General features: G+C 38.9%; 1 protein-coding gene and 1 long non-coding RNA gene across 2 annotated transcripts; both read right to left on the reverse strand.

Annotated features, from left to right (window-relative positions):
* Positions 1-416: 416 nt before the first annotated feature.
* ubald2 (UBA-like domain containing 2) lies at positions 417-12,752 on the reverse strand. Its single transcript, XM_023264214.3, has 3 exons — positions 12,501-12,752; positions 4,232-4,288; positions 417-1,790 (listed from the first exon to the last, which is right to left on the reverse strand). Exons 1-3 carry the CDS (start codon positions 12,618-12,620, stop codon positions 1,479-1,481), a joined length of 489 nt encoding a protein of 162 aa, XP_023119982.2. The 5' UTR covers positions 12,621-12,752; the 3' UTR covers positions 417-1,478.
* Positions 12,753-16,450: 3,698 nt separating this feature from the next.
* On the reverse strand, positions 16,451-22,494 carry LOC129347547 (uncharacterized). The gene is made up of 3 exons (XR_008599688.1): positions 22,276-22,494; positions 19,858-19,983; positions 16,451-18,407 (listed from the first exon to the last, which is right to left on the reverse strand). It is a non-coding gene; the product is annotated as an uncharacterized LOC129347547 (long non-coding RNA).
* Between the last annotated feature and the right edge of the window lie 129 nt (positions 22,495-22,623).

Below are 22,623 nucleotides of genomic sequence, written 5' to 3' on the forward strand. Positions count from 1 at the left end.
TGTCGAAACATGTTGGTGGTGTCCATGTAGCTAATAAAGGACTTTTAATTGAGTAAGTACAGAGTGCCTCGGACTTTTCTTGCTTCAGTTCAAGTCACAGTTACTGCTTCAGCAAGTTTTTTCTGTATTTCTATTCATCCGCGGGCCTGGTCCTTGTAGAGCACCTGCTTTTTACCCATTGTTCACACCTGTTTTGGAGCCATAAGCAGCACTCAACAATCCTCCCTTTTTTTGCAAAGTTAAAATAAAATCTATTCGGCTGTGATTTCGCTGCTCGGCTCCAAAAAACAAACTTTAAATCAGCTGATTGTCGCTGTGAGGAAACAGAATCTTTTCCACAGTTCGACGTTCAGATCCTGTCGGGTCGGAGGTATCGGCGGTTTAACGGCGAAAATCACTGAGTCGGATCCTCCAGAAACCGTCTGCTTCTGTGGCCTCAAAGAATCTTTTATTTACAGAAAACTTTTCTTCTTCTTTCCAGTTCCCATCGTCAGATTATTGCAAACTTTCACTTTACAGTTCGTCTTCCACTTCTCACTGTTTAAATGTACAAAATGTGAAATTACAAACTCATCTGGATGGAAAAACATCACATCTGCTGCACGACTTCAACTCATTTCTTACGTTTTTTTTTTTTTCTAAAATCTGAACAAACCTGGCAGCCAAGAACATTTTCAACAGTTTTTCACTTCAACGAGCTCCTTGTCTGCAGTAGAATAATAAGATTTTAACTCCAATACAGTTTCGTTTAACGTCCTAAATTAAACCATCCAGTTGTTGAGTCAAATTTTACAGGAAATGATTCAGAAATACTTTAGAAAACCTAAAAGCACAGAAAACTGGGACTGTTTGAACATTATTCTACAGTAAGTGTCAATAATTCATGTGTTTTTCTTCATTTCTGGTCAGACATTGTTGCATAGTTGTCACTAAAATCGATTTCTAGTCTCTTACATGTCCTCAAGTGTGTAACTTTGTCCAAATATTCAGTTTTCACTCGTGTAAAACAGCAAAAAGTCGACACGTTTTCCGATTTGTGCTTGAAATAGTTGAACAGTTTCAGCTCCAGTGCTGACAACACAAATAAAAACATCATTTTAGGTTAAAAAAATGGATAAAACTCTCTTTAAATTCAAGCTGGCTGAGCTCAGACTCAGTTTGTTGTCTCCAGGAGGAATCTTTGTTCGTATTAACAAACATCTGTGCAGCAGACGGAACATTTTTCATGCAGATGCAGGAAAACCTCCAGAAACAGCAGAAGTGAGAGGAGCGGTTCAGGTTCTGCAGTGAAACTCTGCAGCGTCTCTTGGTTCTACTCGTTGCTGGTTATTGCTCGGCGGATTGTTTCTACCAAACGGATGACAGACGGCTGTGATGGCTGCTCTCCTGTCGGGCTCAGAGAGTCCAGACCGGCTCGCCTCGAGTCTCTCCTTCAGTCCACGAACACTGAACAGTTCTGCCGTCGTTCCTCCTGATCCTCATCTGGGTCCGTTGAGCGCCGGGACGACGGCCGGCTGCTGGGCTCCGCTGGGCTGCGACGCCGGCGGCCACATGGGCGTCTGGTGGTGGCAGCGGTGTCCGGTGGGGGAGGACGGAGGCAGCCAGGCCGGCTGGTGGCTCGGCGGCGACGAGGCCCAGAAGGAGCCGAAGCCGGAGGACGGAGCCGGAGGGGAGCAGGCCGCCGACTGGGAGGAAGCGGAGCCGCAGTCGGACGCTCGTAGCTTGGAGAACATGGTGATGGCGTCGGGGAAGTTGGGCGGCGTGGCGGGAGTGTTTCTGGGAGTCACCATCTGAGGACGAGACGGAAGCATTCAGAACAAACCGGAGAACAGCTTCTTAATAACAGCTACACCCTCGTGTCGTCCTGCGGGTCAAATTGACCCGTTTTAAAGTTTGAAAATGTGGAGAAAAAAAAATATTTTCACATTGAAACTTCTGATGCCCACATTTTCAACATTTTAGGGAAATCTTTGAACATTTTTTGGGGGGAAAAAAGAAATGTTAAAAATGTTTCTTAAGTACATTCACAAAAAATCAACCAAAATCCAGCGAAATTCGCTGGATTTTGGTTGATTTTTTTTGTGAATGTTCTTAAAGAAATATTAGAAGTTTCCATATATATATGGAATCACTTTAGATATTTTTAGGATTTTTTTGGAAGATTTTTACTCATTTTTTGTTGAATTTTCTTGTCAAATTTGGAGGATTTTTTCCCCCCAAAACTTTTAAGGAATTATTGGAATTTTCTTCCTGAAGGTTTTGCAAATTTTCAGAAATGTGGGGAATTTTTCTTGCTGATTTTTAAAAAAATTTTCAGACAAGGAAACAACATTTTTTGGTGCCCATAAATGAGGACAACAGGAGGGTTAAAATGAAGAAAGTGAGGATTTCAGAGTCAAACGTTACATAAAATGATTTCAACAAAATGCAGAAATACGACAAAGTTGCATTTTCCTTCATTTCATTTACAAATCCATCGTTGGTCTGCTGCCCACATATTTATCCTCTTTCATGTCACGTAAAGAGTTTCAGTCGTAGTCTACGTTTCCAGGACTTCATTACTTTCATCATCCCCTCAGTCCACACAGAGCTCTGCTCCATAAACCTGGAACTCACTATACCACTGTTTAGCACTACCTGCCTTATTTATATAGCTATATTAATATTGTTAATATAATTCATTAGGTAAATGTGTCATTTTCTAAATTAGAATTTAATTAATATTTGACTTTGTTTAAATGCCCTTTACTGTGTTCATAAACAAAGAAATGAATAATGTAAATAAATGAATAATATTCTGTCATTATGTTGTTTAGGGATGAAGCCGAAACATCAGATAACAGTTTGAAATGTTCAAAATATTTTAAAATTCATAAACAAACAAAAATATCACATTTACAGTAATAAAAACACATTTTTGAAATTATGTAAAAATATATTAATATATATGAAGATGATGTAGAAATATATAAAATAGTATATATCGATGTTGTAGAAACGTAAATATATATAAATGAGGGTGAAATATGTAAATAAATCTGAAGCCTCCCTGTGAGTCGCTGCTAAAGGCCAGAAGTCCTCCTAGATCATCAATTAATGAGATTTGAAACAAACAAACAAACATCGGCATCAGGTTCATCCAGAAATAGATGAGAAGCTGAGAGGAGCTGAAGCTAAACTTAGAATCTACCAGAGACAAACTACTGCAGCAAACACACCGTCAGAAAGACACAGAAATAAAGGTTCATTCATTCACACAACTATTAAAGTAATCTGTAAACTATTTTACCGATTATTTAACCAGTCTGAGTCAGTTTTCTTTATTAAAAAGTCTGATTTCTCTGATTTCAGCTTCGTACATTTCACTAAACTATACTGATCATTAGGTTTGAGTGATTTTATTTTACTTTTAAACCCCAAGTTCTGTGATTTCAGCTTCTTACATTCACTTCAGTTTGAATTCAACTTTATTTATCTCGCGCTGATTCACAACATAAGCCGTCTCAGATCGATTATCTGTTTGTTTTCCTCCAGTAATCAAGACATTTAAAGAAACACTGACGAATATTTTTCCACACATTCTGACATTTTATGGACTAAAAAAATGATCCAGAAAATACTCATAGCTTTACTGATGATGTAAATTATAGTTAGATGCAGCAACGTTTTAATTATTGACTCAAAAAGAGAAGAAATGTCCATTATAATGTCAGAAAATACTGTGATGGTTAATGAGATTACAGCAGCTTTTTCTCACATTTTAAAGCTGCAATCATCAAAAAAAGATGGAAAATTGGTTGCAAAATGTATTAAAGCACCAAAATAGATCCAAAGATATGAGGTTGTTTTTGTGACAGTTTTGTCTCTGTGGTCATTTTTTCTCACGTTATGTTTCCCTTCTGTCATTTTGTGCACCTCTGTCTTATTTTTGTCATGTTTTCTCTCATTTTTCCCATTTTGTGCCATTTTGCATCTCATTTTTGTCACTTAATGTGTCTTTGGGACACAGAATTCACTTGACTTTAATAATTTTAAATATTTAAAGTGGCTGAAGAATGATGGAAACAGTTAGACCTAAAGAGATTGACAATAACATCCCATCTGTCCCAGTGGTTAACTGCTGAATTATTGGAGTCTGACTGGATCAGAACATCAGAAACAGTAAAAGCTTCAGCAGCGAGTCGCTTTATGTGCCGTTAGTTTTCTGTTTTCCGGCTGCTCTTGAACTCACCATCTGGTGGTGGTGACCGGGGATGTTGGCCTCCTGGAAGAAGGAGCTCAACGCCGTCTGTAGAAACAAACAGAGAAGTTCAACATGCAGCAGAGTTTCATCTTAAACTGTCGTCTGAAACAGGATTTCACCGAGTTACAGACAGAAAAACGTTTAATATCAGGTCCAGGATTAATTTATTGACATCTAAAAACAGCCTCGATACGCAGAAATCAATAAATAACCTTTATTTATGATCCACATGATGATTTCTACAGTTTTTACTAAAATCTCCCACAAACACATTTACATGTAACAGCAAGGTTAAAAAAAAAACACATTTTAAGACCTTAAGAAACTGAAATCAATCATTTTGAAGACTGAGCGTCTGGACTCATTGTTTAGTACAAACTGCTGGTTTTGCTGCACTTCAGATAACAAAAGTCAGAATGCAAAGATATTTAGTTTAACAGAAAAAGAAAACAAAAGAAATTCAATACTGATAAAGTAAAATTAATTACAAATATTTTTCAAAGCTCAAACAAAATCTGTACGTAAAACAAAGAAAGAAAAATTATTTTTTAAAAACTACAGGTAAAGAAAAACTAAAATATTCCTACAAATTTGTAAATACTACAAAAAAAAAAATCCTTCACAGTATTTGGTTCATTATTCAGAAACTACGATATTCTTAAAAATATTTGGTTACGTATGAAAAATATAAATGTTCCTGAAAATCTTTACTGTTACAGAAAAAAATACTTTTAATATTGAAAAATTAAAAAAAATAATAAAGATATTTTATTAAATGTAAAACCAAAAATATTCCTTGAAGATTAAATAAACTTTAAAAAATCTTAAATGTTTAATATAATAACAAAATTTATGGAAAACCATAGATATTCAATTTTTGATTCAATAAAGTAAATAAATTCAGAAATATCTTTAAATATAAAAATAAAAATATTCCTTAAAGTATTTTTTGAAAATAAGATTTTAAAAAATCTGTAATATTTAATATAGTAACAAAATAAATGGAAAACCAGATATTTCATTTCAGACTCAAAAAAATACATAAATTCCTAAAAATCTTTTACTAAATATAAAAATAGTCCTTAAAGTACATTTTTTAAAACAAGATTTAAAATGATCTTTAACATTTATTACAAAAACAAAATAAATGGAAAGCCCTTGATATTTAATTTCAGATGTTTTTAAAAAAAACTAAATATTCTAATATATATTCTAAGTTGTGGTCGTGAAATTTTATCCCTTTTGTTTAAAATGACACAAATGACAAATAAATACTTAAAACTGTTTGTTGCTGATTCTGTTGAAACATTAAAACCAAAAAGCTTCTTTAATAGAACTGAAACTATAATAAGTCGACTAAGAAACCAGTACCTCGCTGGTTCCAGCTTCCAAATATGAATTCTTCTTAGTTTTCTACTTTATTATAACAACAAACCAAACAGAAGCTGATATGACTCTAATGTATCAGGTAGAAAAAGACTAAAACTGTCTTAACTCTTTTTTTTAAAAAATGTGAACATTCATCTGGTGTTTATGTTGCTGTAAACTAAATCTGTGTTCTTAGAGGACGAACCAGAAGAATCTCTGATGAATATTTTTACAGAGTCAAATGTAAACAGCAGCTTTCACTGAGCAAACAAGGAAATGAGTCGATGTCTTGTTTTGTTCTCTTTGTGGGGAACAAAGTCGAGGTCAGAGTGAAGAAAAACACTCGAGAAACTGAAACAACAAGCTGAGAAACACAACAGACAGAAACACAACAGAGCTGCTGTTTCCTGCACGAAACATTCCTGAAAAACCGACGTCAACGAGATTCACAGCCGAGAAAATCAGAAAAGAGTTAGTCTGTGGTGCGTTCACTGTCTATAATAACAGTCTGTGGTGAGTTCACTGTCTGTAGTAACAGTAGGACAGTCTGTGGTGAGTTCACTGTCTGTAATAACATTAGAACAGTCTGTGGTGAGTTCACTGTCTGTAGTAACAGTCTGTGGTGAGTTCACTGTCTGTAGTAACAGTAGGACAGTATGTGGTGAGTTGACTGTAATAACTGCGAAAGTAGTGAGTTTCCTCAGTTTCTGTTTCTGTTTTTGTAACTAAATAACTGAACTCTCTTTTCCTCTCCTGGTTGTGTGACAACAGTTGTGCATCTACAGGAATTTGTCGTACAACGTGACTCATGTCAGAGTGAGGGAGTGTTTTGTTGTCGCCGCTTTTTGTGTTCACTCCATTGATGCGTCGTGCTGCGTTCAAGGACAGCAGAGAGAGAGAAAACCTAAAAATAACCTAAAAGTGAGCGCTGCAGAGAGGAAGTGAGACTCTCCTCTGGTATCCGCTGAGGTTTCAGTCTGCAGAGTAAAAACTCATCATGAACCGAGTAAATCAGCAGCTGCTTGTCATTAAACGCAACATCTGCAGCCTCAAAATGCTCCTTTTCCTGCTCCACATGTCTGACTGTTCACTGAAGATCTGGGAGGTTTTGGACGGTTAAATATTTAAATATGAATTAGGAAATTAATCTTTATAATAACCGGTAATAGAAATAATGACTAGTTGCAGCACTGCAAGAACAATTTCAAAGTAAAACTGCAAAACAACCTTTAAAATGACAATATTTGTTTTTCTTTTTCATTCAACTTGACAGTAAACTCTCAATCCCATGAACTCTGACAAACCATTAATCAATAAATTAGGAAATTAATCAGGAAATTAAGTAGAATTTACAGCTTACAATACCAACAATTCACTTCATCCAAGCTTTGAAATGAGTTTCTTTAGTCCAACATAACACTAAACCCTTTATTGTATTAGTTTTAACATTTTTACGTAAAAATATTAATTGATAAAACAAAAAATAATAATCAGAAGTTGCAGCTTTCTAGTAATCATCAAATAATTTAAAGCAAAAACAGTAAAATTTCACATTTTTCAGGCTTTGAACATAATTTTTTTGCTGTTTTTAAAAAAAAAAAAAATCCAGTAACACTCTGGGGGTTAATTAGATAATCACTGGTCGTACTATTCATTGTGTTAATATTAAAATCATTACCTGTGTACAAAGTGGTTAAATTCTACTTAAATCTTAATTAAAAAATAACACAAATAGTAAATAATCAATAGTTACTGCCTGAAATTAAATATATTTTGGTTTTCCAGCTCTATTTGAACAGATTTTTGACTCAAATTGATTATAAAATCATTTTTAAACACCAGTTGTATAATAATCTGCATTTAATGTCACAATTTCAACACTTATCCAACGTTACTTCACCGTCTGACACAAAAAAAGCATCAAATTCTCACATTTTTAAATATAGAGGCAGCTAATATTTTAGATTTTTGCAAAGAAATTGTCTGTTTCAGCCAATTTCTCAGCAAAAATCTAAAATATTAGTTGTTAGAATGACTGTTGATCAACTAACCGACCAAAACCGTCTTGTTTTGTCCAAAGATCTTCAGTTTGGTGTCATAAAGGAAGAAACAAACCAGAAAATATTAAAATTTAAGAAGCTGCAATCACAGAATCTTCCTAAAAATTCTATAAAACTGATAAATCTTTTACTAAAATTAAATTAATAGTCGAAAACTAATCGACTAGCTGTTGCAGCTCGACTAGAAAACGGATGTTATAATAAATGTATCCTTGTAGCTTCATAAATCCAACTTCATATCAAACTGAAGATGTTCAGGTTTTATCCTGAGGACACACGAACGCAACACGATCAGTACAGTTTTATGTTTGATCAGGGGTCGAACTGAAAGATCAGAATCAGTAGAAACAACACAACATTCAGCAAACAGAAGTGAGACAACGAGCAGGAAACAAACTGATTTTCTTGGAATCACTTCTTTGTTTTTCTTAGAAAATCTCAGTTCTTTCTGTTTCTGTTTCGGCTCGACTTGATCTTTTATCTGTAGTAATGGCAGAAAATTGACAAAATGTCCTTTCTTTGTTTTGTTTTTTAACCCAAACCCGATGATATTCAGTTTGCCAGATGTTTTGAACTTTTTACAACGGTCCCTGAACTGCTCATCTGTGACCCGCTGATCTTTATTCTAAACGTCTCATTTAATAATTCTCCAAAAATTAACTGTTTGCTCCAACAAGATTCAAAAACAAAAAAATTCTGAGCTCCTCGACTCTACTGAAAATATTCGACAGATTCAGCTGAGACCAACAGGCAGGTGACAAAAATTCAGAGTTTTTTACAAGTGGAGAAACTAATTCAAAGTGTAAATAGTTAAATATCTTCACTGTTTGGAAAAATGCTGTCGACTCAAGTTTTCTTCCCAATTTTTGTAAACTAAAGAATGAAAGAAACTGAACTTTTTTCAGTGACAGAAGACATTTCTGAGCTCTCTCCTGTTTCCTCAATGCTGCAGGACTTTATGTTGAAAAATGAACCACCGTGAAGAAAAATGCAACAGGAGAAAAACACAACAACTGCTGCTGAAACAAAGAAGCGATTAATTTGAGCATGGAATCGACTCATCCTGTGCTTCCATTGATGAATTAGACGTTGTTCTGAGTGCTCGGCTGTTGTGTTGTCACGGTAACACAAAGGTCGGTGAGTCATTTCAACAAACACAAACGCCGGTTTCACAGAAGAAAAGCAGCGAATCGCAGCTGAAAGGAAGTTTTACGCGTCCGTCTGAACTTTCTGTGGATTCATTGCTGTAAAAACAGTCGGTGACTCAGATCAGAGGTGTGGTTTGACGGGAAACTTCTGGAAGCTTCAGTCCCACTTCCTTCAGGTGTGTCAACAGGCCTTGTGGTACAATAACAGTCGCAGGGTTTGGCCTTGGAAGAAGCTCCTCTAAATTATCCATTTAAACTTCCAGAAGAGTTTAAAACCTCTTCTAACCATCAGGATTCAAAACTATTTCACCTGCTGCTCTGAAAACTCAACTAAACTTTATTTGCCCTCTTTGTTTAGCTTCAGAAACAGAAGCTGCAGTTCAGGAAAAAGGTTAAAAATCTCTTTTATTCTTTGGTGGATGGAATATTCTAGAAGTGGAGCCACAACACTGTCGACTGAAGCTCAACTATTATGTTTTGATCTCAAAATTTGAATATCTAAAGTTGTAGAGCTGCGTCGATTAATCAAATAATCGACTAGTTGTGAACTGTTAAATTAATCAACTATTTTGATCATCATTTACAAATTTATCCGACTTTACTTTGCTGTCTGACACGAAAAAAAGCATCAAATTCTCACATTTTTAAATACAGATTAGATTTTTGTCTAAAATATTAGCTGTTAGAATGGCTGCTGATCAACTAACCAACCAAAAATGTCTTGTTTTGTCCAAAGATCTTCAGTTTAGTGTCATAAAGGAAGAAAAAAACCCAGAAAATGTTCAAATTTAAGAAGCTGCAATCACAGAATATTCCTAAAAATTCAAGGGACACATCAGTTTGAGTAATTTATTTTAAAAAATCAGCAATTGCAGCTTCTTCAATGTGAATATTTTCTGGTTTCTTTCATCCTTGGTGACAGTAAACTGAACAACTTTGGACAAAACAAGACATTTGTCATCTTTTGGAAACGCTAATTCACTTTTTGTTTACAGTTTTCAGACATTATAGAGACCAAAATCCACATCAAAACTTCCAGAAATAATCCTGAGCTGCAGCTTTATTTTTATGATTAATAAAAATGAGGGAGAAGTGTCAATCATGAAGTTAAGTAACGTCAAAAATAATGTGACATATGAGAGTAAAAGCAGCATTTTCTCACATTTTAAAGCTGCCACCATCAACTGTTGGTTCATAAACCGACTTTAGGTTGTTTGTTGATGGGTTATCTAAAGAGTTTCCTGTGAACTGATGAATCTTTGCAGGTCTGATTGGTGGAATGTTGGAACAACACACAGAAAACTGCAAAAAATATGAAAAAACTTGACTGTAAAATGGTCAGCTGTGATGGAAAACATATAAAAGCTCTAATATCGAACTTTAAGTGTTAAATTAAATGACATTTTTTAGACGAAACATGACCAAAAATGATTGTTTATTGCTGTCCTGGTTAGAAGAGCAGCTGTGAGTATTTTCAACCAGCTGCTGGTTAATTAAAGGAAACAAAGGTTTGCTGTGTGACCCGAATGTTTGGAGACACATGAAGCTGATCAGCTGACAGACGAATATCTGCAGGGCTTTTATGACTAATTTATCACTTTGGTTATAAAATCTGTGATCTGGAAGAGGGAAAACGGTTTGTCAGAGTTACCAGTGTTTACCAGAAGAAGCTGAAAGTGTTCAGCTGCTAATAAAGAAGTTTATGTTTGTATGTGAGAACAGCTGGAAGGACGAAGCATCTTAATCAGTCTAAATATAACCAAACAAGAGTCGGATCGATGTCGCAGCTCACAGTCCGAGCTGGAAAACCAACACAAACACACGACGTTCTACTGATTTACAAACAAACAGACCAAACCTGCAGCTCCATACAGCCCAGTGTTTTTTGTTTGTTTGTTTACTTCAGACAGCAGCCAAACCTCCAGACTGTTTACTACAGAAACACTGATACAGAAACCAGGGTAATAAAGTTTTAGTAACACCAGAGGTCAAAGAAGAAGCAAATTGAAGTCAAGAAGCAAAATAAATCCCTACAGGACAATTAAATTTTACAAAAACCAGCAAGAAAACTACAAAAACACGTGATTCTAGCAGTAAATTATCAGAAGTTTCAGACACAGTTTAATGAAGCTGCCTGAACTCACTGTGACATTAATGTGGGTTAAAATGGTTAAAACTACTTTAAATAATGTAATTATCAGGTTAAAATCTACACATCAGTGAACGAGCGCCTGTGTTTGGTAGTTAAAGTGAGTAATGGTGTAATAATGAGAACATGTTATCAGTCAGCAGCCGTTAGACTACAAACAGGACGTTTCCTGTTTAATCCTCGGAACACAAGCTAACGGCTAACAGCTAACGGCTAGCTCAAAGCCGTTACCTGTTAGCTCATAGCGGTTATCCTAGCTCATAGCAGTTAGCTTAGCTCATAGCGGTTAGCTTAGGGAGCTCTGAGGAATGTAAACACCACGTCCTCACAGCGGCTAAAGCTAGCAGCGGAAGTTAGCTTCTGATTCGTAGGTGCAGAGTCCGCAGGTAAGAGGAAAGTTAAGGGAAACAACTTCAGACTGCTGAGGGACAAATACTCCCTTTAATTCCCATTTTACTGACTTTGAACTGTTCGACATTTTAGATTCCAGCTAAATGTTGATTGAAACCCACTTTAGAATTCCTGAAACAGTTATTCTGTTTGTGAAAATGCTAAAAAGAAAGTGTTTTTAGCATTTAGACATTACAGCAGGTCAAGATCTAAACCCACTACACTACATTAAACGTGGACCAGATAATCTTACAGATAACAGACTCTTTCAAACACATATTCTGATTTGTGAAACATGTAATAATGTGTGTGTAATTATGCAAAAGATGAGTTTTCACTTTTTAGCCTCTCCTGAATAATCAAGTCCAGATGTGACGTGTTTTTAGATATAAACTGGTCTACTGTGGTTCGCAGTAGCAGTAAAATCTACTTTTTTTGCAAGATTATGCCATTTATTTTTTGTGATATTTAGTCAGAATCTGGTTTAATGTGCTTCATATGCAACAAAAAGCAGTGAAATCTCCCTTTCAGCACTTCATCAAACAGTTTAATGGTTTTAAACAAATCAGAAACTGTGTTTTTAGGAATCTTTAGCCTCAGTAGGACAGTCTGGTCCAGATTTGACCTGTTTATAGACAGTAAACTAGACCTGGTCCAACTCTGTCTACATGTCAAACGACTTGTGAATTCTCCCTTTAGTAGATCTTCATAAAAATATGAAGATTTCACAGGGATGGTGTTTAATCAGTCTGGTCCCTCTCTGGATTAGTTTAATCCATATTTGTCTGTCTAACTTTAGAAGTTTTTCACCTAAACCTGCTTTAATGTGCTCTTGTTTACATGATCACAGATGTGAAGGCGAGTTTGACGCAGCGTTAAGGTTCATTTTAAAACGTTTTAGCTCGTTAAAATGTGAAATGAACAAAAAACTCTGTAAGTTAAGTGTCCCTTAACTTTTCCCTTAACTGGCGGATCGGAAGCTTCGAACCATAAACCGACTTCAGGTCGGTGTAGAGGAGCGCATGGCCACGGTCCGGACGGAAAATACAGAAAATAACCGACACGGATCTGATCCACGGCTTAATCTAGATCAGAACCGGTCAGTGGGTCGAGGCGGACCGGGGGACTGAGGCTTCACTCACCTCGAACTGCCAGTGGGCCGCCTGGAGGAGCTGCTTCGCCTGATCGGCGGCGCAACCCGCCGTCAAAACAAACTGGTTGATCATGACCTGGTGCCGGAGCTCGTCCATGTTCACCGACATGCTGCTTCCGGAAGCTCGCTGCTGCTGCTTCACCGACGAACCGAAATAAAAACAAAAGAAACGTCGGCAGGGATCGATCTGCTCCGTCCGTGTCCCTCCACCGAGGCTCCAACAACAATATTTTCATGTCATCACCAACAACAAAGAGCAGCGCGCCGCTGATTGGTCAGCGCCTCCACTACTAGAGGAACCGACCAAACAGCGCGTCGATGATTGGTCAGGTCCTTTGGTAGGGATGCGCTGATTGGCTGTCCAAGGGGAGAGTTTAAACTCACCGGTGCGCTGGTTTTATATATTAGCACAGTGTCGCTGAGCGGAGTTAAACAGAGTTATAGTGAATCCTGACCGCCCCGCTCCTCTGCGATGACCCGGTAAGATTACACACAAGCTTTTATTTATATCCGTTACGCTGACGTAATGTTTTGATTGGATGTTTGAAGTGAATCCACGGAGTTGATTGGCTGCTTCCTCCTGCAGCTACACGAACCGAACACATGTAAACACAGCACAAATTAATTAGGGTCCGAGCACCGAATGGTGCGAAGACCCTATTGGAATGCAAGGAATTATTTTTTATTATTATTATTATTATTATTATTATTATTATTATTATTATTATTATTATTATTATTATTATTCTTTTCCGGACTTTTGAATTGCCTTTTTGGCGGCCTTATCATACCCCAAAACGCATCAAACGTGGCATGCTCATCAGGCCTCGCGAAAAATTTGATATTTTATGGGAGTTGCGCATGTGTGTGGCAAAATGGCTCCATAGCGCCCCCTGGAAAATTGAAAATTTGGTCATTAGGCCAACTTGCACGATGTTTCATGTACAGCTACAAAATTTTGTATGCATATTCAGCACATCAGGAAACCCAAAAAAGTCAATCATGACCACGCCCTAACACCAACAGGAAGTCGGCCATCTTGAATTAGCTGTAAATTTTTCAAAATTAATAACTCATCGGGGATAAGTCCGACAGACGTCAAATTTGGCCAATATATGCAAACACGCGACCTGATGAAAAATTATCAAAATGTTCATTTCATTTCAAAGGGCGTGGCCATGGCGACTCCCAAAAAAATGGATCCTTCGCCATGAAACAGGAAGTGGTGTCTAACTCAGCTGTACATGGTCCAATCTGCCTGAAATTTGACATGTGTGATCAATGTCCAGCCCTGACAACATCCATGGGGTTATATACATTCACAGTCATAGCGCCACCTTGTGGTAGCAGGAAATTAACATTTTTCACACTTTGATGTACTATTCTTAGCACGTTGATCAGATTCACCTCAAATGTGGTGACATAAGCCTGAACACATTGATGATGATTCCCAGAGAAAATGGTGACTCGTCGTCAAGGGGCGTGTCTGTGGCGGCGCGGCGAATTTCGATTTCTCGCCATAAAAATTGAATTATTAATATCTCAGCTGGAAATGATCCAATCCGGACCAAACTTGATGTGATGGACACCAGTCCAGTTCTGAACACATCCACATTCATAAATTTAGAAATACTCATAGCGCCACCTATTGGCAACAGGAAGAAATTGTCATTACATTTGCACGTGCCATTGCCTGATACTTTGTCATATGATTCTGAAAATTGGTCAGGTGAGTGACCACACATTGACGATGGCACAGTGTGAAGATTTTGACGATTCATAAAACGCTGTTGCCGGCCGGAATAAACAAAGTACTTTTTGAAAGGTTAAAAATGCTCAAATGCTCGCCAAAATTACCACACATATCTGGACCGGCAACCCATTTCAGATTTTAGGGAAACTGCACATGTGTGTGGCAAAATGGCTCCATAGCGCCACCTGGAAAATTTCAAACATTTACTACGGCCAGTACGTGTCACCTAGAATTATGAAACTTGGTAGGCATATGTAACTCGTCAAGACACACCAAAATGTAATTGACAGCCATGCCCAAAACCCAACAGGAAGTCGGCCATTTTGAATTATATGTCATACGTTTTGACGATTTTGGGTCATTTTTGTACATTTTGAAAAGCTATAAACTCACATAGGGTAACACCGAGAGAGCTGAAATTCGGCCAGGATGTAGTCCAGGCATGGGTGATCAAAAGTTATCAAAATGCTCACCTTAAGTCTGAGGGCGTGGCCATGGCGGCCTCGTGAATTTTGATGCTTCGCCATGAAACATCAACTGCTGTGTAACTGCCCTAAAAATGCTCCAATCTGCCTCAAACTTTACAGGTGTGATCAGAGTCCAGTCCTGATCACATCCATAGGCCGATATAAACTCTCGGTCGCAGCGCCACCTGGTGGTTGGAAGGAAATGCTCTATAACTAGCCTGGACATGGTCCGATCTGCCTGAAATTTTACGTGTGATCAGAGTCTGACCCTGATCACATCCATAGGCCAATATACACTCTCGGTCGCAGCGCCACCTGGTGGATGGACAGGAAAAGCTCTAGAAGTAGCCTGAATATGCTCCAATCTGCCTGAAATTTTGCACGTGTGATCAGAGTCCAGCCCTCATCGCATCCATAGCCGACATGCACTCTTCGGTCGCAGCGCACCTGGTGGATGTGCGTGGATTCGCCGACCAGCAAGGATGCGAGGACCCGTCCAACGCTGCTTGCAGCTTAGTTTACTTTTTGATCGCAACAACTTGTCAAGATATGGAAATGATTTTTAATTTGATATTCATTTCCACGTGTAGTAATCCTGACACACAGCACACAAACTAAACAGGAACTATTAAGGGAAGAAGTTTCGGTTATCTCTCTGTGCCTTGTAAATGGAGAAGAAATTTATTATTTAAAAAATGCATAAAAGTTTTCTTGTGTGCATGAACTGAGGCTGCTGACTGACCTTATATTGCACAATGTTCAATGTCTTTAAATATTTTCACAGTAAGGATTCATCTGTCGATCTATCGTTATACGCTGAAACCTGATCCTCTGTATATAGTCTTCTACATGTTTGTTTGTTTTTTTTTTTAAAGATAAAGGCATTCTGTATATAATGCTATGGGCATTTTTTGCACCGTTTTTTTTCTTATTTATTCTTGCACTGCTTTATACTCTTATACTTTCTCCTTTCCTAAGGAAGGAAGTTTCGGTTATTTCCCCCAGTTATTTTGGAAATGTAACATTACTTCTCTAGCTCAGTGCATCAGTGATCATATTGGTTTAGTGGTTGGAAGTCAATAAAACATTAGCGTCAGTCAAATTGAATGCGTCATGGATGGAAGTGGGTGGTTGCCTTGTGCTGCTCTTCTACTTCACTGCAGCTCATGGCTCCCATCTGTGACGGACAGAAGTGCAGCAGTCTGATGGCAGCTTCTTTAGACCTCACGCTGCTGCTCAGACCCCACAGATTAGGTTTTATTTCAGATATATATAATAGAAAATAGTAATTAAAAAATGAAGCTGATGTTTGTATTTTTTGCAGCAGTGAGTTTTACAGGGTTAAGAGCAACCAGTCAAAGGTTATTTACTGAGGATTTTAAACAAAAACATTCAGGCAAAACAGTTAACATCATAGGGTGCCTGACATGTTTGTTTTTTTCTGGGTCGATACAGATTTTTTTTGTAATCAAGGGAGACAATAACCAAGATTTGGAAAGTCACTACACATTTGCAGAAGAAAATAAAGTTTTTGAACGACACATAAAAGTTAAGTTAAAATTAAAATAATCACGGAGTTGCAGCCCTTTGCTTATTTATGTTTTACATGCTGAAGTTGTCCTTCAGTGTTTCACTGATCAGATTGTGCTGTGGGCAGGAACAAGATCAGAGGGAGGCAGCTGCAGCAGACCCAAAGTAGTTTCACATTCATTTATCTGATCAGATTTCAGGGGGCTTTTTTTTTTTTTTTTTTTTTTTTAAGAAATGGGACCAATAATTGAAAACATGCTAAATATCAGATGGGATCATTGGTGTCACAGGACATCTGCAGACACAGGTCAAAGATTACAAGGAGTTTATTTAACGAATGAAACTAAAACCAACACAGAAAGGATAACTAAACCAAGGTGAAAACAAAAAGGGGAAACCAGACTAATTGTAGGAGAAAGGTTCTGGTTTCAAAGTCTGTGGTCTGGCAGAGAGCGGAAGAATGAAGAACCGGGCCTTCGTGGATTAAGGTGATTGAGAACAGGTGAATCAACCCCCACATCTGTGAGAGAGATGGATGGATGGATGGATGGATAGATAGGTAGGGAGGTAGATGGACCATAGATAGATGGATGGATAGGTAGATCCTGCAGTGGGGAAATTTTCAGTGTGGCAGTAGCAGATAGGAAAAAAAGTTAAAAAAAAAAAAAAGCAGCACTCAGTGCACAGATATAAATAGATGCTTTCTCCTTAGAGAAGAAATAGAAATGCTTGTAAAAAAAAAAACCTGTGAAATTGCACATATTGACTTATTTACATTTTATTGCAGTTACTTCATGGGTGATCTGAACTACTGGGAGCAGGCTTGATTGAACACAGTCTGACTGCTGCAGGAAGGAAGGACCTCCTTCAAACATCGTGGGTGAAGCAGTCTGTCCCTGAAGGAGCTGCCGGTGATGGTCCTGTTTCCTGCAGGGGGTGGGAGATGTCCTCCATGATAGACAACAGCTTTGTCATCATCCTCCTGTCTACCACCAGCCCAGGACAGAGCTTGCTTTCTTAACCAGTTTCTTTAGTCTCTTCCTGTCTGCAGCCGTGATGCTGCTGCTCCAGCAGACCAGTCCATACAGGATGGCTGATACCACCACACAACCATAAAAGGTCCTCAGAATTGCTCCCTGCACCCCGAAGGACCTCAGTTTCCTGAGCAGGTGAAGTCTGTTCTGACCTTTCTTACACCGTGCGTTGGTGTTCTATCTCTAGACATGTTTGAATGTCTTTATCAATAAATGCTCAAACATATGTTGAGTGTCAGCTCAGCTCTTTGTTCCATACATGTAAATGTTCCTATGTGATTGGTGTCTTGCAGTCAGAGTGTAAAGAATTGAAGCTGTCAGAGGCTTTCTGTGGTGAAGAGGCTGCAGGACATCAGCTGCTCCAACAGGTGAAGCCTTTGTTCTTTGGCTCCAACCAGAAGCAGCAATAAATCAGCATGAGCTGCAGCTTATCCACCTCATAGAGTGTATAATAAAGAAACCAAGAGGTTTTAGTTGATAGCTGTCGCTAGCAGTGTGTTGTTCAGGTTGTGAGGAGAAGTAAAAAGCTTACAGCACCTGGTATTCCCAGGTAGTCTCCCATCCAAATACTAACCAGGCCCAACCCTGCTTAGCTTTGCAGATCAGATGAGATCAGGTGTATTCAGTCTCAGAAACAAACCTCACATGATTCAGATCTCCACTCACACCTTTTATTTGTCGTTTGGTTGCGCCAGTACTAATTGATAGCATCATTTAAGCAAAGTTAGAGCAACATCTTGTAGGACAGGTGGTGTAGAGGTAAGTTTTTTGCCTCCCCGGTACCTTAGTACCTTTATTATCTTCACTTCCTTAATACTTTTGTGTACCATCATTTACGAAAACTAACAGCTACACCCAGTAGGAAGGATAGTGCAGTGGTAAGTTATCTGCCTCTCATCCAGGAGGTCCTTGGTTTGAATTCAGCTCAAGGCTCTTTTTACACTTTGGCTGCATGACAACCTCTTGCAACCATCATTACAACAAACTCCACCAGGGACCTTGTGTGACAGATAGCTCACACAGAGGGTGTGTGTCTGTCATGTGGATGGTCATGGTTCGAATCCCCGCTGTGGTGTGGAGTGTCACTGGACTGGACTGGACTGGATCGGATCCTGGAAAAAAGGAAAGCAAGGCACGAAGGCACGAAGGCACGAAGGCACGAAGGCACGAAGGCACGAAGGCACGAAGGCACGAAGGCACGAAGGCACGAAGGCACGAAGGCACGAAGGCACGAAGGCACGAAGGCACGAAGGCACGAAGGCACGAAGGCACGAAGGCACGAAGGCACGAAGGCACGAAAAGATTTTTGGCAAATTTTGCCCAAATGTAAAAAAAAAGCTTGAGCAGGGTGGGGGATCAAACCTGCACTCTCCAGGTTCCAAGCCACCACCACTACCTCTGGACTACCAGTCCTACATACCCAAATACAGGCTTTTCTTCTATTCCTCAAGGCGGTGACATCAACACTGAAAGAAAAAAAAACAATCCACAAAATCAAAAAAAGAAGATAATCTACCTACAACTTTTAAAGAACACGCTAAAAAACACAATACTAAAAAGTCACACTCTTCTCTATCACTCATTTTTACATTTTAACACAATTTCAAAGCCACACAAATCACATTCTTCATGTCAAATCACTTCTCTTCACTACAAATGGGAGAGAACAGCAAACAAATAAATACAACTTATGGCTTAAATATCTTCAAAATCTCTTTGCTATTCCTCTACATTCAAATTCCTCAACACCACTCAACAATCACCTGCAGGATCTCTTACTTCTTTCTTAGCTCTGACAAAACATCTTCAAGACTCTGAGAAGACAACTCATTTTCAACACATTTGCTGCTTCGTCTAAGTGTCCACACACATCTCCAGTCATCCACAGGCCTCACCACTGATCAGCTGCACAAACTTACATGTTAAACTTCTCCAAAGATAAAATACAGGCCCTTCTGTCTGATCACAACTTTTACTGGTGGCTCATATTTCAAGTTCATTTCCTTGCAAAGTCTTTATTTTGGATTAAAGTGGGATCTGTGACCAGGCAGATCACTTGTTTATTCTTAGCATTTGGATTTCACTGACATTCCTGTCATGTAGAAAAATAGAAATATCTTTGCATTGATTCAGCTAAACTAACTGCAGACACTGAGAGGCGTAAAGTTCAACAAATGCTGTTTTTATTTACTTCACTGGTGACATCAGTAGATGCTTGCAGTGAAACCACCACTGCAAATATTTATGCATTTAAGTATTACAACTGAAAACTCCCTACAAACGTCCACTTCTAACACCACAAACATTGTCCAGAGGAAATGATATTAGCTGAACATAAAAACATGTAAAACAGCTCTGATGCTTTCATCCTGAGCTCCACTCAAACATTTCACTGTGCAGCAGCTCAGCAGTTTGTTTAAGAAAAGCATTTAGGTTCAATCTGTGAAGCCCAAAACCCACCAGCTTTGAAAAATGACACCATTTACCAGAGTCACAAACTGTAAAAACAGAAGGAATTGTTGGATTTTCTATGTGAATGTGTCGCCTCTCTAGTTAACTCACCCGGTTACGTCTCCATCCTGACGCTGCTCTGCTGGACCGGAGCTTCTGGACCAGCCGGGTGGACCTTCCTTCACAGATCTTCCCGGTGGGAGTGATTCTGAGTCGGCCTTGGTTGACTGCAAACTCCTTAAAATGGACACATGAGAGGAAATCGTGGACAAATCGATACAACAGCTTGTTCGGTTTGTCCTGTTCTTAAATGGGTAGAAAACTGCTGAGAGCTCTCAGTTCAATTCAATTTTCAATTCAATTTTATTTATATAGCGCCAATTACAGTCAAATTGTCTCGAGACGCTTTACAGAACCCATATGCCTGACCCCCAGAGCAAGCCAAAAGGCGACAGTGGCAAGGAAAACACCCTTTTAACAGGGAAAAAAACCTCGAGCAGAACCCGGCTCTAATGTGGGGGGAACCATCTGCCTGCTGGCCGGGCGGGTTGAGAGGGACAGAAGAGGTAGAAAGGTAGAGATAGAGGGGTAGAGGTAGAGATAGAGGGGTAGAGATAGAGAGGTGGGGGGTGGGACACAAGGACCATAAAACACAGCCACACATCTGAAGCATCCAGCTCTGGGACCAGGGACACTCGGAGAAAGGACACAGAAAGAAACAGAGTGAATGTAATGCAATAATGGTATATGTAGTAAATACATAGGTAGTTAGAGAAGGGCTCAGTGCATCAAGAGAGGTTCCCCAGCAGTCTAGGCCTATAGCAGCATAACTAGGGGCAGAACTAAGGGACGTCAAGAGGGGAAGTCAGTTGTGCAAATGAAAACACAAGCATACCCCGTCAGGGTCCCCCAGTCAGCCCTAACTATAAGCTTTGTCGAAAAGGAAGGTTTTAAGCCTGGTCTTAAAAATAGAGAGGGTGTCCGCCTCCCGAACCCAAACTGGGAGCTGGTTCCACAGGAGAGGCGCCTGATAACTGAAGGCTCTGCCTCCCATTCTACTTTTAGAGATTCTAGGAACAACAAGTAAGCCTGCAGTCTGAGAGCGAAGAGTTCTGCTAGGATAATATGGTACTATCAGGTCTTTAAGATATGATGGAGATTGGTTGTTAAGAGCTTTATATGTCAGAAGAAGGATTTTGAATTCTATTCTAGATTTAACAGGAAGCCAATGAAGAGAATCCAATATAGGAGAAATATGATCTCTCTTGCTAACTCCCGTCAGTACTCTGGCTGCAGCATTTTGGATCAGCTGTAGATGTTTCAGAGAGCTATTGGGACAACCTGATAATAAGGAATTACAGTAGTCAAGCCTAGAAGTAACAAATGCATGGACTAGTTTTTCTGCATCACTCTGAGACAGGATGTTCCTGATTTTCACAATATTTCTCAGGTGGAAAAAGGAAGTCCTACAGATTTGTTTTATGTGCGAGTTAAAGGACATGTCCTGGTCAAAGATAACACCGAGGTTCCTCACAGTAGTACTGGAGGCCAATGTAATGCCATCCAGAGTAGCTATATGCTTTGAAAGCAATTCTCTAAGATGTTTGGGGCCAAATACAATGACTTCAGTCTTGTCTGAATTTAGTAGTAAGAAATTATAGGTCATCCAGGTCTTTATGTCCTTAAGACAATCTTGCAGTCTAGCTAGCTGATTAGTTTCATTTGGCTTCATAGATAAATACAATTGAGTGTCGTCAGCATAACAATGGAAATTAATACAGTGCTTCCTAATAATGTTGCCTAAGGGAAGCATGTATAATGTGAACAGTATTGGTCCTAAGACAGAACCCTGAGGAACTCCATGATTAACCCTAGTATGCTCAGAAGAGTCATTGTTGACATGCACAAACTGGAACCTGTCTGATAAGTAGGATTTAAACCAGTCCAGTGCTGTCCCTTTAATGCCAATAGAATGTTCTAGTCGCTGTAATAAAAGTTTGTGGTCGATTGTATCGAATGCTGCACTAAGGTCCAATAAAATAAGTATAGAGACCAGTCCATTATCTGACGCTATGAGAAGGTCATTAGTAACTTTCACCAGAGCTGTTTCTGTGCTATGATGCACTCTGAAGCCTGACTGAAACTCTTCAAACAAGCTATTCCTTTGTAAATGTTCACATAATTGATTTGCAACTGTTCTTTCCAGAATTTTGGAGAGAAATGGGAGGTTGGAAACTGGTCTATAGTTGGCTAAAACATCTGGATCTAGAGTGGGCTTTTTAAGTAAAGGTTTGATTACAGCAACCTTAAAAGCCTGTGGTACATAACCTGTTACTAGAGAGAGATTAATCAGATCTAACATTGAGGAATCAGCTCTGACAGAGTGTTGCTCTGACTCCATGTGTGACTGAGGCTGGAGTGAACAGAGCTGCTGCTGCTCAGATGCAGCTTCTTATTAGCACAACAACAGACGCTGCGTTCACTACGTCTGTGGGTGTGGAGCTGATAAAGAGGATCTTCACCACTGACCTGAGCTGCTGCCACACGGTGAGACGTCCAACAGAGTCACTGAGCAGCTGATGATGAAGAAGATGAAGGCTTCAGGAGGAGGTGGAGGAGGAGAAGCTGCAGGGCCACATGAGACACTGAAGAGACAAACCAGAAATGATTCACACACTAGACATGAAGAAAAGAAAACATCAGAGAGTGTAAAATACAAGAATGAGTCCTGAACATCACAGGCGTAACCCGTAGAGCTACATGACACACATGTTCTGGTCTTGAAAACGTGTATTAATCCAATAGAAAGTCTAGGGGTAGGGTTAGGGTTGGAGAGGAAGGTCCTTACAGTTGTAATGAAAAAAATAGGGTAATTAA

Source organism: Amphiprion ocellaris, chromosome 19, assembly GCF_022539595.1.
Source record: "Amphiprion ocellaris isolate individual 3 ecotype Okinawa chromosome 19, ASM2253959v1, whole genome shotgun sequence".
NCBI classification, from domain to species: domain Eukaryota; kingdom Metazoa; phylum Chordata; class Actinopteri; family Pomacentridae; genus Amphiprion; species Amphiprion ocellaris.

Excerpts from the sequence above, each read along its gene's own strand:
- ubald2 (XM_023264214.3), bottom strand. The coding sequence starts at position 12,620 with ATGTCGGTGAACATGGACGAGCTCCGGCACCAGGTCATGATCAACCAG. Across the intron at positions 4,289-12,500 it reads CGGCCCACTGGCAGTTCGAG|ACGGCGTTGAGCTCCTTCTT; the intron begins GTGAGTGAAGCC and ends TTGTTTCTACAG. Across the intron at positions 1,791-4,231 it reads CCGGTCACCACCACCAGATG|ATGGTGACTCCCAGAAACAC; the intron begins GTGAGTTCAAGA and ends TCTCGTCCTCAG.